General features: G+C 32.4%; 1 protein-coding gene, 1 long non-coding RNA gene and 1 other non-coding gene across 3 annotated transcripts; 1 reads left to right on the top strand and 2 right to left on the bottom strand.

Annotated features, from left to right (window-relative positions):
• The first annotated feature begins 5,844 nt into the window (after positions 1–5,844).
• LOC112707321 (G-type lectin S-receptor-like serine/threonine-protein kinase At4g27290) lies at positions 5,845–9,101 on the top strand. The gene is made up of 7 exons (XM_025759004.2): positions 5,845–7,155; positions 7,265–7,393; positions 7,555–7,703; positions 7,764–7,974; positions 8,069–8,306; positions 8,387–8,537; positions 8,623–9,101. The coding sequence occupies exons 1-7, from the start codon at positions 5,901–5,903 to the stop codon at positions 8,926–8,928; spliced, it is 2,439 nt and encodes an 812-aa protein (XP_025614789.1). The 5' UTR covers positions 5,845–5,900; the 3' UTR covers positions 8,929–9,101.
• A 362-nt stretch (positions 9,102–9,463) lies between these two features.
• Positions 9,464–10,676, bottom strand: LOC112707323 (uncharacterized). Its single transcript, XR_003156036.3, has 2 exons — positions 10,044–10,676; positions 9,464–9,879 (listed from the first exon to the last, which is right to left on the bottom strand). It is a non-coding gene; the product is annotated as an uncharacterized lncRNA (long non-coding RNA).
• Positions 10,336–10,534, bottom strand: LOC112708650 (U2 spliceosomal RNA). The gene has a single exon (XR_003156493.1). It is a non-coding gene; the product is annotated as a U2 spliceosomal RNA (small nuclear RNA).
• Positions 10,677–12,033: the final 1,357 nt, after the last annotated feature.

Raw genomic sequence — 12,033 nt, 5'->3', positions numbered from 1 at the left:
CCGGGTAGAGGAACACGACTCAAATCCTAAGGCAGCCCAAGCCTATAGGGATAAAGGCGGTTCCATTGAAGATACGCTGACCTCAACTCAAAGATAAAAGATAAGATAAGATAACTAACTTATCTTATCCAAAAGGTCACATCTCACCATTATAAATACACTGGAGTACCAGGTATAACTCATACTCTGATTCTACTCAATACCTGCTTAATACCCTTGCTAACTTAAGTATCGGAGTCCCTTGTAGGTACCCCCACCCTCCGGGGACAAAGAAATCTGCACCACCACCAAGTCCAACAAGTCGGACACAACAGCTCCGGCCGTCTTCCACCAGCCGGACACGTTAGCACCGACCAGTACAGAAGATCTCATCCGAGATCGACCTCCAGTTTCAGGTAACCCTCGGAACAAAAGGTTTCATGTTCAACTTTGGTTTTAAAAATCTTAAATTTAACCAAGACTTCATCTTTAGAATGCATCAAATATATATAATAATATCTACTAAAATGGTCAATAAAAGTTACAAAATATTTCTTTCCACCTATGATAGGCCAACCATGTAAATCACATACATCAGAATCTATTATTCTAATAATTTAGAATTTCTCTGTACTCTTTAAAAAGAAAGTCTTGTTATCTTGATTAACATACAAGTTGTACATGCATCTCAATTTTTAATTGATTTTGGAATAAGATCATATTTTATCATATCATTTAATTTATGAAAATTAACATGTCCTAAACGATTATGCCATAAATCAAAGGACTCAGCAATATAAACAGAAATATTATTATTATTAATAGTATTTACAACATTTAATTTAAACATATTCTCACACAGATATCCTTTACCCACAAACACTCCAAACATAAATCCATACTTGTTAAGTAAAGGTACAAAAATTAAATTTTTTCTGACTTCGGGTACATAATATATATCAGTAAGAGTTAGTACTCTTCTTGAAGTAAATTCAAGTTTCACTGTTCCTTTGCCCATTACTTGAATAGTTGATGTATTTTCCATATATAGAATAGCCCATTCTCTTCTTTGAATGTCTTAAAAAAGTTTCTATTCTTGCAAGCATGTCGAGTTACACCAGAGTCTATCCACCATGACTTAATGTCTTCAATCATGTTGATCTCAGAGATAACAGCAATAAGATTATCTTTTATTGCTATGTCATTCTTTTCTTTTTTTAAGAAACGACATTCTTTCTTAAAATGTCATAATTTTTTACAATAAAAATAATTTTCCTTCTTTTTATTCTTTCTGATATCACCATTGTGACCTTGAGATTTATTAAAATCTCGGTATCTTTTCTTGTTGGGCTGGTTGGATTTTCCATTTTCCATTACGTGAAGATTAGCATGAGTACTTTGCTCTTTAGTAGCGTCTTGTTTACAATACTCTTCTTTAAGACGAAGGTGATTACTTAATTGCTCAAGAGAAACATCATCTTTTCTTTGTTTCATATTTCTTTTGAATTCTTTCTATGATGGAGGGAGTTTGTCAATGATTGAAGATACAATAATGATATTATTCATGTGCATGTTATGTTGCTTAAAATTATTTAAAATACGCTCAATTTCATGCAGTTGTTCCATGACAGATCTACTATCAACCATGTTATAATTATTAAAGCGAGTGACAAAAAATTTCTTACTTGTTGCGTCCTCAGTCATATATTTTGCTTCTAATTTATCCCATAATTCTTTTGCGCTCCCAACATTTTGGTAGACATCAAATAGTGCATCAGCCATGCCATTGAATATGTATCTGGTGCATATATAGTCATCGTTGTCCCATTTTTATCTAACTCGAGTTTCTGCAATGGCCTCCCCTTCAACTTCTAGAGGTCTTGGTATGGTAAGAACATATGCCACTTTTATTGTTGTGAGAAGGAAGTGCATCTTCTTTTACTATCGTTTGACATGAAGGAAGTGCATCTTCTTTTGCTATCGTATGAAATTTTCACCATCAAATCTTTCTAACTTCACAAAATCCAATGTTATCTCCTTAATTAATGCAGTTGCCATTTTGTTTTATTGATGAATAATTAAGCCTAAAGATTGTGAGTTAATAGAAAAAAGAATAGTGAATCAAATAGCGCAATTCTTCAACGCGTGTGTTACACACATTTTTTTTTTAGGTTTAATTCGCCCTCACCAATGTACAATGGTATGTAAAATGGGTTACTGATGAATTTCTTGTAAGATATAATGAAAAATACTTGACTTGTTTATACACTCACACAGTCAAGTCTTACACTAAATGATAATTTACAGAATAATATTTTCTATTTTTTTTTTGCGCATAAAAAAAGTGTTGAGATGGATGTATAGCAATAATAAAATGGAAAAATTTATAGGTATAAAATACATGCAATATGTAACTATGTACTTAACAGACACAATCTTTTAAATAGTTACAACCTTTTAACAGACATAACTCTTTAAATAATTACAATCTTTTAACAAATTACAATCTTTAAATAAATTACAACTCTAAAAAAAATATAACTCTTTAAAATAATTTTTTACATATTTTAAAAATATATCTCACAAAAACTTCCGAAATATCATTTCAAGATGTGTTTTATTCCTTTAGTATAGACTTGTTCCACGCAGAGAAAAGACCTTGGAAGGAAGACCAAATAATGGCTGACATCATTCGCCTCAATGGCTCTCTTCCACGGTTTTCAAGTTTGCATCAATATTTTGAATTTTTTTATGGTGGGTACTCCCATAAAGATATTATAATTATTTTTATGTGATAATTTTTTTTTTACCTTTAGATGATAAATTATAAGGTTAGATTTTGATATGTTATAAAAGTGTTGCTTTTATTTGAAATGTGGTCAAATCAATAAATCACACTTTTATACAAAATATATTCATAAAAAGATGTTTTTTGCATCTTTATTTGAGTAGCTCCCTTTTTTATTATACCGATACTTTGGCATCCACATGTTAGCAGTATAATTGGGGTATGTGTAACATGAGCTTAACATTTATGTGTTTATTAAATGTGTCACATTTATATAGATTATTAAATTTTATTAGATTAAAATTAAAGACTAATATAAAAAAAATTATTGATAGATTCTAATAAATACAGAATATCATAATACATAAATAAATACTTTAAATGATAATACTTTAATACACAATACTTTAAATAATAATAGAATTTTTTATTTTTAAATAATTAAATATAAAATATATAAATACAAAATATCTAAATATTTTTTATTTATTAAAATTAATTATTATACAATTTTTTTATAATATTAAAAAATTATATTAAATTATAAAATAAAAATATAAAATAATTAAAATTTTATTTTATATTACTTGACAAATAATTAAATTATTATATTCAAAATTTATTAACTAACTACTTTTATTAAAGATATTATTATATAATACAATTTTTCAAAAAATATTTTTAAAATATAATATATTTAAAATATTATATATAATACATGATATATATTAATATATAGGGATAAGTATTGTTTTGGTCCCTCACGTTGAGGGTCGGAATCGAAACCGTCCCCAACGTAATTTTCGATTTAGAATCATACTTAATGTTTTTTTCGTATTAAAATCGTCATTTTTTTAATATAATTTTTTAATATTATAAAAAATTTTTGTATAATAATTAATTTTAATAAATAAAAAATATTTAGATATTTTGTATTTATATATTTTATATTTAATTATTTAAGAATAAAAGATTCTGTTGACATTTAAAGTCTTGTATATTAAAGTATTGTCATTTAAAACATTTATTTATATACTATGACATTCTGTATTTATTAGAACCCATTAATACCCTTTTATATTAGCGTTTGATTTTAATCTAATAAAATCTGATGGTCTATATGAATATGACACATTTAATAAACACTATTAAACTCATTTTAGACATACCCAATTTTTTGAGCAGCCTTCGTGCTATATTTTTAATGATAATTATTAATTAATATTGGAACTTTATATCTTAAGCAACGGTGTTGTGCTTATCTTATGGAATGTTAAATCAAGATCAACGGCGACAACTGGTAAGGATGAATTTTATAAAAAGCATGCATGTTAGCTTAATTAAGGTTTCTTCTAAGAATGTTACTAAATATATATAAACTAATGCTCTCAAATCTAGTACTATCGCAAATATAATACGTTATGCTTCCGTAGCTGAATGCTATAATAAAAAAGTAAAGTTAAGAAGACAAAAGAAAGATAAGTTTGTCTCTTTGCCCGAAAAGGTCGTTTCTGATTTAAATGATCACATGGTTATAATTCAGACTGTACCATACTTATACTAACATCTGATAAGTGCAAAGTGCAATGGAAGCAAAAATTAACTGTTGATTAATCATTGGGGTCCCAGAGTCAGCATCAGTTTGCTAGAAGCGGATAAAAATACAGTAAAAAATAATTAAATGGCAATTATAGAAATTTAGTTGGACAATCACTTGAAAACTGATGTTTTCTTTGACTATAAGAAGATAAGTGATGTGTGACTCATCATATGTCATCTTTTTTTCTCTTACTTTTCAGTGATTACAAACTATTAGAAAATACTAAATTTTTATAAATATTAGATATATATAATTATTTATGTGTTTTATTTAGCATTTTAAGCTTTTAAATAGGTTGTCTGATATACAAATATTCAGTGTTAACGCAGGTCCATAGAAGAACTGCACTCAAATAAGGTGATGTATGTAGCCTAATCTGATAATTATATTAATGGTTCCAAACTTACCAAAGAAATGTAGTTAGCATGATGTAGCATAAAATCGTAGAGATATAATATATTAATATTGTTGTTTCATAAAATGAGAAGAAAGTTGAGTTGAAAAAAAAAAAAAAAAAACAGAATGGAACCCATACCATGAATGCTCGTTGGTCAAGTCTTTAATTGCACATTCAATGTTAGCTCTGAAAAAATCCAATTTATTAATCATTATGCAGCCGCCTAGCCAATTGTTGCTGAATATCTCTTTCTGTTTCCCTATTTGATCTGCCGTTTGATGGAATTGCCAAATCTGTTGATGACTGTTTCGAAAGAGAGATTCAGACTCTTAGTCTTATCTACGTTGAACTAAAACTGCTGCTGCGGCATTCATCTTAGAGTCAAATACCCTGTTTGAAATTGAGATGTGCATAGTGAAAGTTTACATTTGTTCCGGTGTTATTATATTAAGATTATCATTAGTAAAAATTATGGGTTATGTTACGTGTACACTAATACTAAAGTCAACCACCAGTGTAAATACATGTTGAAATACAAATACATATTGAAAATAAATTAAACTACACATGTATTTATATACAAATATATTGATGGCTGATTTTAATGGCTAATTTTGGTGTAAAAATAGCATTTTTTAAAAAAAAAATTATCTTAATAAATGTATCATAAATGCAATGAAAAACTAAAATTTTATATTTTTTTTATAAAAACTTTTCTAGTTAGTAACATAAATATCTGTCCAAAAAATACAGGATGGCTAAACCCTAATTTCTTTTATTATTCTAGTATTAGACGAAATTTAAAAAATTGATTAGTATTCGATTTTGTTAGCAAACTTATAGAAATAACTCTAGTAACAAAAATTTTGTACATTCGAAAATTAAAAAGATTATAAATCTGAAATCTAAAAATCACACGTCCAAATTTCATATTAGCTGATTTTTATTGATTTCGGTTTTATTCTTTTAAAAATATGAGATTATCAATCTGCAATGACCCCTCTTACTTGTGAGTAGGTCCAACCATGTTTCCCTGTTGTTTACTTATAAAAATGTTTTAATGTTTAAAAGACCAACAAAGGGAAATCAAATCTTTCCTTGTATTAAAGTTCTACAAGTTGTACATCACAAAAATAATGCAAAACAAGAAAGATCTATGGTTTTGGTCCATTCTATTCTCATTTATATTAAGAAACTCTACTTCACTGGACAATATAACTCCTGTTCAATCCATCACTGATGGAGAGACATTAATTTCGAGTGGAGGAACCTTTGAACTTGGCTTCTACAGCCCCGGAAATTCAAAGGGCCGATACTTAGGAATCTGGTACCATAACATATCCCCTCAGGTAGTGGTCTGGGTGGCTAATAGAGAAAAACCGCTCAACAACACCTCCGGAGTTCTAAAACTCACCGGCGAAGGACTTGTTGTCCTTATTGATGGCAGCACCAACGGCAGCCTTGTATGGTCCTCCAACATGTCAAGCAAAGCAGGAGACAAACGGAATCCGATTGCACAGCTCTTGGAATCAGGAAATCTTGTTGTCAAAGATGGTCATAATGGTGACCACTTTCTGTGGCAGAGCTTTGATTATCCTTGTGATACATTCGTGCCCGGAATGAAGCTGGGATGGGATCTTGGGACAAGCCTAGAGAGAACTCTATCATCTTCAAAAAGTACCGATGATCCCGGCCGCGGACACTACACATTTAGAATAGACCTTCGAGGCGATCCGCAAATAGTTCTAATGAATGGAAATGCCACAGCAATTAGGGTAGGGCCATGGAATGGGCTAATGTTTTCTGGAGCTACACTTTATTTGCGCTATAGCCAATTCTCATCTCAATTTGTTTTCAATGAAAAAGAGGTGTTTGTTAGGTTCAGACCAGAAAATACATCCAAATATATTAGAGGTGTAGTGTACCCTTGGGGAGGTATTCAGGTTTTGCATTGGTCAATACAAACCAGAGGCTGGGAGACCCTTATTTCTATACCGGAGGCTGAATGTGACAAGTATGCTCTGTGTGGTGCAAATTCTATTTGCAGTACTACCCCTACTCCTGTCTGTTCATGCCTTGAAGGATTCGCACCAAAATATCCTGGAAAATGGAAGGAATCTGATTGGTCTGATGGTTGTGTTAGGATCACTCCTTTAAGTTGCAGCAGAGATGGATTCCAGAAGGTCACCGGCATAGTGTTGCCGGACACGTCTGCTTCTTGGTATAACAGGACCATGAACCTGCTGGAATGCAAGGAATTCTGTCTGAAAAATTGTTCTTGTACGGCATATTCCAATTTGGATATCCGTGATGGAGGAAGCGGTTGCTTGATCTGGTTTCATGATCTTATTGACATTAGACAAGGGACACAAGACTTCTATATTCGAATAGGTAAGCTTTTCTCCGTTACGTATTATTGTATTTGATTACCTGCATTATAATTTCAAAATAGATAATGTAACGAATTAAGGAACAATGCTCTTAAATTTTGATATCTCAGATGATAAGAAGAAAAATTATTCCGGCAAGAGGAAGCTAGAAGGCATCATTTTTGGCTCTATAGTGTTCATCACGATCATAATACTTGGACTGAAATTATTTCTAAGGAGAAAAAAACTTGAGGATCCAGGTGAATACGTAATATTCTACATGTGAATTCTACTACAACACCAATATTTGGAAGAAATATAACTGTGCAATATTGAAAGGCTGGTGGTTCTTTACATCAACCTTGTTAAACTCCAGAACTTTAAATTAATTTCTCTCTCGTATCACTCTTCATTTTGCTAGATATATTTTGGTTGAAACAACATGTTCGCAAAATGGAAAAGGAAGACGCGGACCTTCCAACATTTGATTTATCAACTATAATTTATGCTACTGATCAATTTTCTAGCAGTAATGAAATGGGAAGAGGAGGATATGGACCAGTTTATAAGGTACTAAAATAACTTGACATGCTCACTGTGGTATTTTGTGCTAACAATTGTCATCATCAGGGTGTACTTGCAAACGGGACAGAGATTGCAGTCAAGAGACTTTGCAAGAACTCCGACCAAGGACTGCAAGAGTTCAAAACGGAAGTTCAGCTAATTGCAAAACTTCAGCATCGCAACCTCGTAAAGCTTCTTGGTTGTTGCATTCAGCAAGAAGAGAAACTTTTGATTTATGAGCTCATGCCCAACAGGAGTTTGGACTACTTTATTTTTGGTTCATTTCTTAACTGTCTTGAATTTATGCTTCTTTCTCTGAGGTACTAACTAGTAGATAATCATTTTAACATTTTACTTTCTCAACATGATAGATGATGCTAGAAGAAAATTATTAGATTGGACTAAGCGCTTTCACATTATTAGTGGCACAGCTCGAGGCCTAGTCTATCTGCATCAGGACTCTAGGCTAAGAGTCATTCATAGAGATCTAAAAACTAGTAATATTCTTCTTGACGAAGACATGAATGCAAAAATATCAGACTTCGGTCTTGCTAGGACATTTGCAAGTGATCAGACTGAAGACAAGACTGGAAGAGTGGTGGGAACTCAGTAAGTAGGCTAGAGTATTGTTCATACTTAGAACTGTAACATTTTTTCTGTCATGTATCATGATTCATGCAACAATGCAGTGGTTATATTTCGCCCGAGTATGCAGTGCGTGGATCTTTCTCAATGAAATCTGATGTGTTCGCCTTTGGTGTAATCGTGCTTGAGGTAGTCAGTGGGAGGAAGACAAGAGAGTTCTGTGACCCAGATCAAAGTCTTAACCTTCTGGGATTTGTAAGTGTTGTTGTGTTAGTAGTAGCTATCATTGTAGCTCATATAGGTCCAAAATTAGAAAATAATAATTTTGACATCTTTTCAGGCATGGAAGCTATGGAATGAGGAGAGGACTTTGGAGCTGGTAGATGAATCACTGCGTGATTCGGTGAATGAAGATGAAGCATTGAGATGTATTCAGATAGGGTTGTTATGTGTGCAAGAGAGACCAGAACATAGGCCTAACATGTCATCTGTAGTTCGTATGTTGGATGATGATAAACCATTGCCTCGGCCAAGGTTGCCGGCATTTTATTCACACCAACAAGATTCTACACTGATTGAAGGTGAAGATGGTGAAGAAGTTCATTCAGCAAATGAGGTTACCATATCATTGTTAGGGGCAAGGTAGTAAGTAGAGTTTACATTCAATGATGTTATGTGATTATTCATATGGTGTATAAATAAATAGGCCTGTTCTGAAACTTGGCATCTGAGCCAATGAGCTGGTGTGTGTGCAAAGGAAGAAAGAAGAAGAATATAAGGAGAGAGGAAAATAGCGATAGAGGTTTTCTGTTACTTTGACAAATCTCTGTTAGTGTGGCAAATCACACTGCACCAAAAGAGACTCTGGAATGGATGTTAAATTAATAAGAGACACGAGATCAAAATCAAAATCTAAAAACACAGACGACAAAACCATTGTGATACTAACAAATTGATAACCTCATGTATATTTATTACGTCTAAAATTATACAAATATTCTAGCGATAATTAATAAATTTCCAAATAATGACAGCGATATCAAACAGGCATGCCCGCTCCCATTTAAGTCTGTCACTAAATTGGACGGGCTGATTCATCCAACCTAAATTAATGGGCTAGAAATGCCAAATCGTTTCTTTTTATTAGTAAAAAGAAATTTACCGTAGTCTAGATTCCTTAGTGACACAAGAACTGCGGTTTATTGCACTATAATGTACTATACATGAAACGTGATACACAACTGTAAGTTCTAGAATGACTAAACTGTTACCAATTTTAAGTTCTGTAATCTGTATTCACTGAACCAACACTGACAATGACTAAAAATAGGTTTCATGATTATCTGTTCTTTAAGATGAGGCAGAAATGGAGATCACAGTACTCAGGTCAGCAAGGCACTCAGTTGGAAGGCCAAGGAAGGAATTCAAGAGGAAATCATCAATTGGATCAACTTTTGCCACACCAACCAGCCAATCTCTCTTCCACTCATCATGTCACCTTTTGATTCTTCAGCTGTCAACACTGTCTTCACCATTAGTGTGGAGCCTCGTAGATACTCCCAGCAGAAAACAACTTGGCCTTGAATTCAAGATCAACCTAGCTTATTATAAAGATGATTGGCACAGTTAATAAATATTGTATCTCACAAGAATTTAAGTTCAGTTCCCACCATTGATGTAAGAGTCACTCTGCCATATATATATATATAATCGAAGTTCAAAGATTGTAATCTCCAAAAGTTATGAAATTTTATCGGTTACCTTGCCAACCCAGGAACTTGGTTGTAGAGGCAGTCAGTGGTGGAATATAATATAGTGTTTCAAAAGTCAAATGAAACAAAAGTACAAAGTATAACTCGATTAGTTTTTCTACTAAACCATTTTTTGTTGCACAACTAAAAAGAAAAACCATAAAGTGTTTGCCCCCTATTTTATTCATTGGTCACTCATCAGCTGTGTCAAGCAATCTCGGAGAACTAGACTTATGGCTCTAAATCATAGATACCACCCATTGGCTCATGAACCAGAGGCTTTAATATTTAAACTGGGTTTGATGGGGCGCGCCAGGCCCTTGCAACAGTGCAAGGCATGGGCGACGCATGAGAGTTCCAGTAGCTAGCTACTATGGTGGCCACTCCCACCTCAAAAAATAAATATAATACCGTGTGAGCCAATGGCCCCCACATATCAGATACTAAACTGATAAGAACAGATACTACACTTGATCTTAGCCACAAGGCCGAGAAAGGTATAAGTTGATTAGTGTAGCGATGCTTCTTTTATATCAAAGCCTGTGGTTCTTGCTCCTTACTCCTACTCTATGTGGGGCTACCTCACTAGTTAGGCAAATACACGCATCACACAACAGAGGCTATCTTCACGAGTCACGAGTGTGTTGTGTGCCTCTCCGTTTCATTGTTACTTTTATGCTTAAATTACAAATCCCCTTGAAAAAATTTCTCCTATTAATCACCCAAATATCCGAAGTCGAATAATTAAGTATGAAGATTGAAGAAGAAAAAGTTAGGAATGCCCATAGGAAGAGTGGCAGTGATTCATATATAGTTGTAATTAGATTATTCTTGGTAAAATTGATCATAGATTCACACGTATATATAAAATAAGTGTTATATGCTTAAAGAAGTCCTATGAGTATATAAGTTAATTAATTTTAGACATTATTTGTAACGAGAAAACTTCAGCTAATTGTAGAAAATTTATATTTTGCACTTCAATCTCGCTACGTTATTAACAGTATTTTTGCTAACTTCTGCCAACTCTTGCAGTATCCACCCGCACATTGAATAGGTTACGTAGGCACTAGTTACATATAATATGAATATAACAAAGTTAGCTACCAATCCATTACATATCACTTTGTTGATGATAATATCCATAAATTATTTTTTGGTGCCTAAAATGTTCCCAACTCAATAAGTAAAAAACTAACTCGTTGTAAATCGAAGCTCTATTAAGAGTTTGCTCTTAGCTAATAAATTACTGTATATATACTTGAACTTTGATATTTATTTAACGGACAAGTGATCCATGATGAATTAATTATAAATATAAAGTAAATGCTCGTTTGTTTTGCAGTTTGGATTTTATATAATGATATAAGGTTGCGTTTGTTTTTGAGAATAGGACGGTATAAGACACTGAGGACAGGATAGGACAAGACACTGATGGACAGAGACACAAAATTTATGTTCTTGTACTCTGTTTCGTGATAAACTAGAACAAATTATGAAAATCCAATTTATTCTCATTTTTTTTCATTCAAAAAATTTGAGATGAAAAATATAATAATAAAAAATATAATTATGAAAAATTAACAAGAATAATGAAAGAAAAAATAAAAAATAAGTTGTATTCCTTGTTAGTGTCTCTGTGTCTTTCCTGTCAGGATGGACATAAAATACACTAATTCAGTATCTTTTGACATATTGTCTCTTGTCTCTGTCCATGTCTCCTCTGCCAAACACAATTTTGATTTCAGTGTCTTCTGTAACCAAATGCAGCCTAAGAGACAACAAAGATCAGATTAAGAGATGCTCACTCATAGTGAAGCTAGCTACTTGATATCTCGAGAATGTTCACTTTCTATTTGATAAATTGATTCAGAGAGCTTCCATTTTCAAACTATGTTAGAATTCAGATTCTCAGAAGAAATGACATTTTGTTAATGACATTTTAATTAAATTTTTGTCTTGACACGGTTTGCATGAATATTTTCTTAATGACATTTTGG

This window comes from Arachis hypogaea, chromosome 8 (genome assembly GCF_003086295.3).
Source record: "Arachis hypogaea cultivar Tifrunner chromosome 8, arahy.Tifrunner.gnm2.J5K5, whole genome shotgun sequence".
In the NCBI taxonomy this organism is placed as follows: Eukaryota; Viridiplantae; Streptophyta; class Magnoliopsida; order Fabales; family Fabaceae; genus Arachis; species Arachis hypogaea.
Note: the sequence above shows the minus strand (reverse complement) of the source record. Positions and strands in the feature narration are given on the sequence as shown.

Excerpts from the sequence above, each read along its gene's own strand:
- LOC112707321 (XM_025759004.2), top strand. The coding sequence starts at position 5,901 with ATGCAAAACAAGAAAGATCTATGGTTTTGGTCCATTCTATTCTCATTT. Across the intron at positions 7,394-7,554 it reads AAAAAAACTTGAGGATCCAG|ATATATTTTGGTTGAAACAA; the intron begins GTGAATACGTAA and ends TCATTTTGCTAG. Across the intron at positions 8,307-8,386 it reads GGAAGAGTGGTGGGAACTCA|TGGTTATATTTCGCCCGAGT; the intron begins GTAAGTAGGCTA and ends GCAACAATGCAG.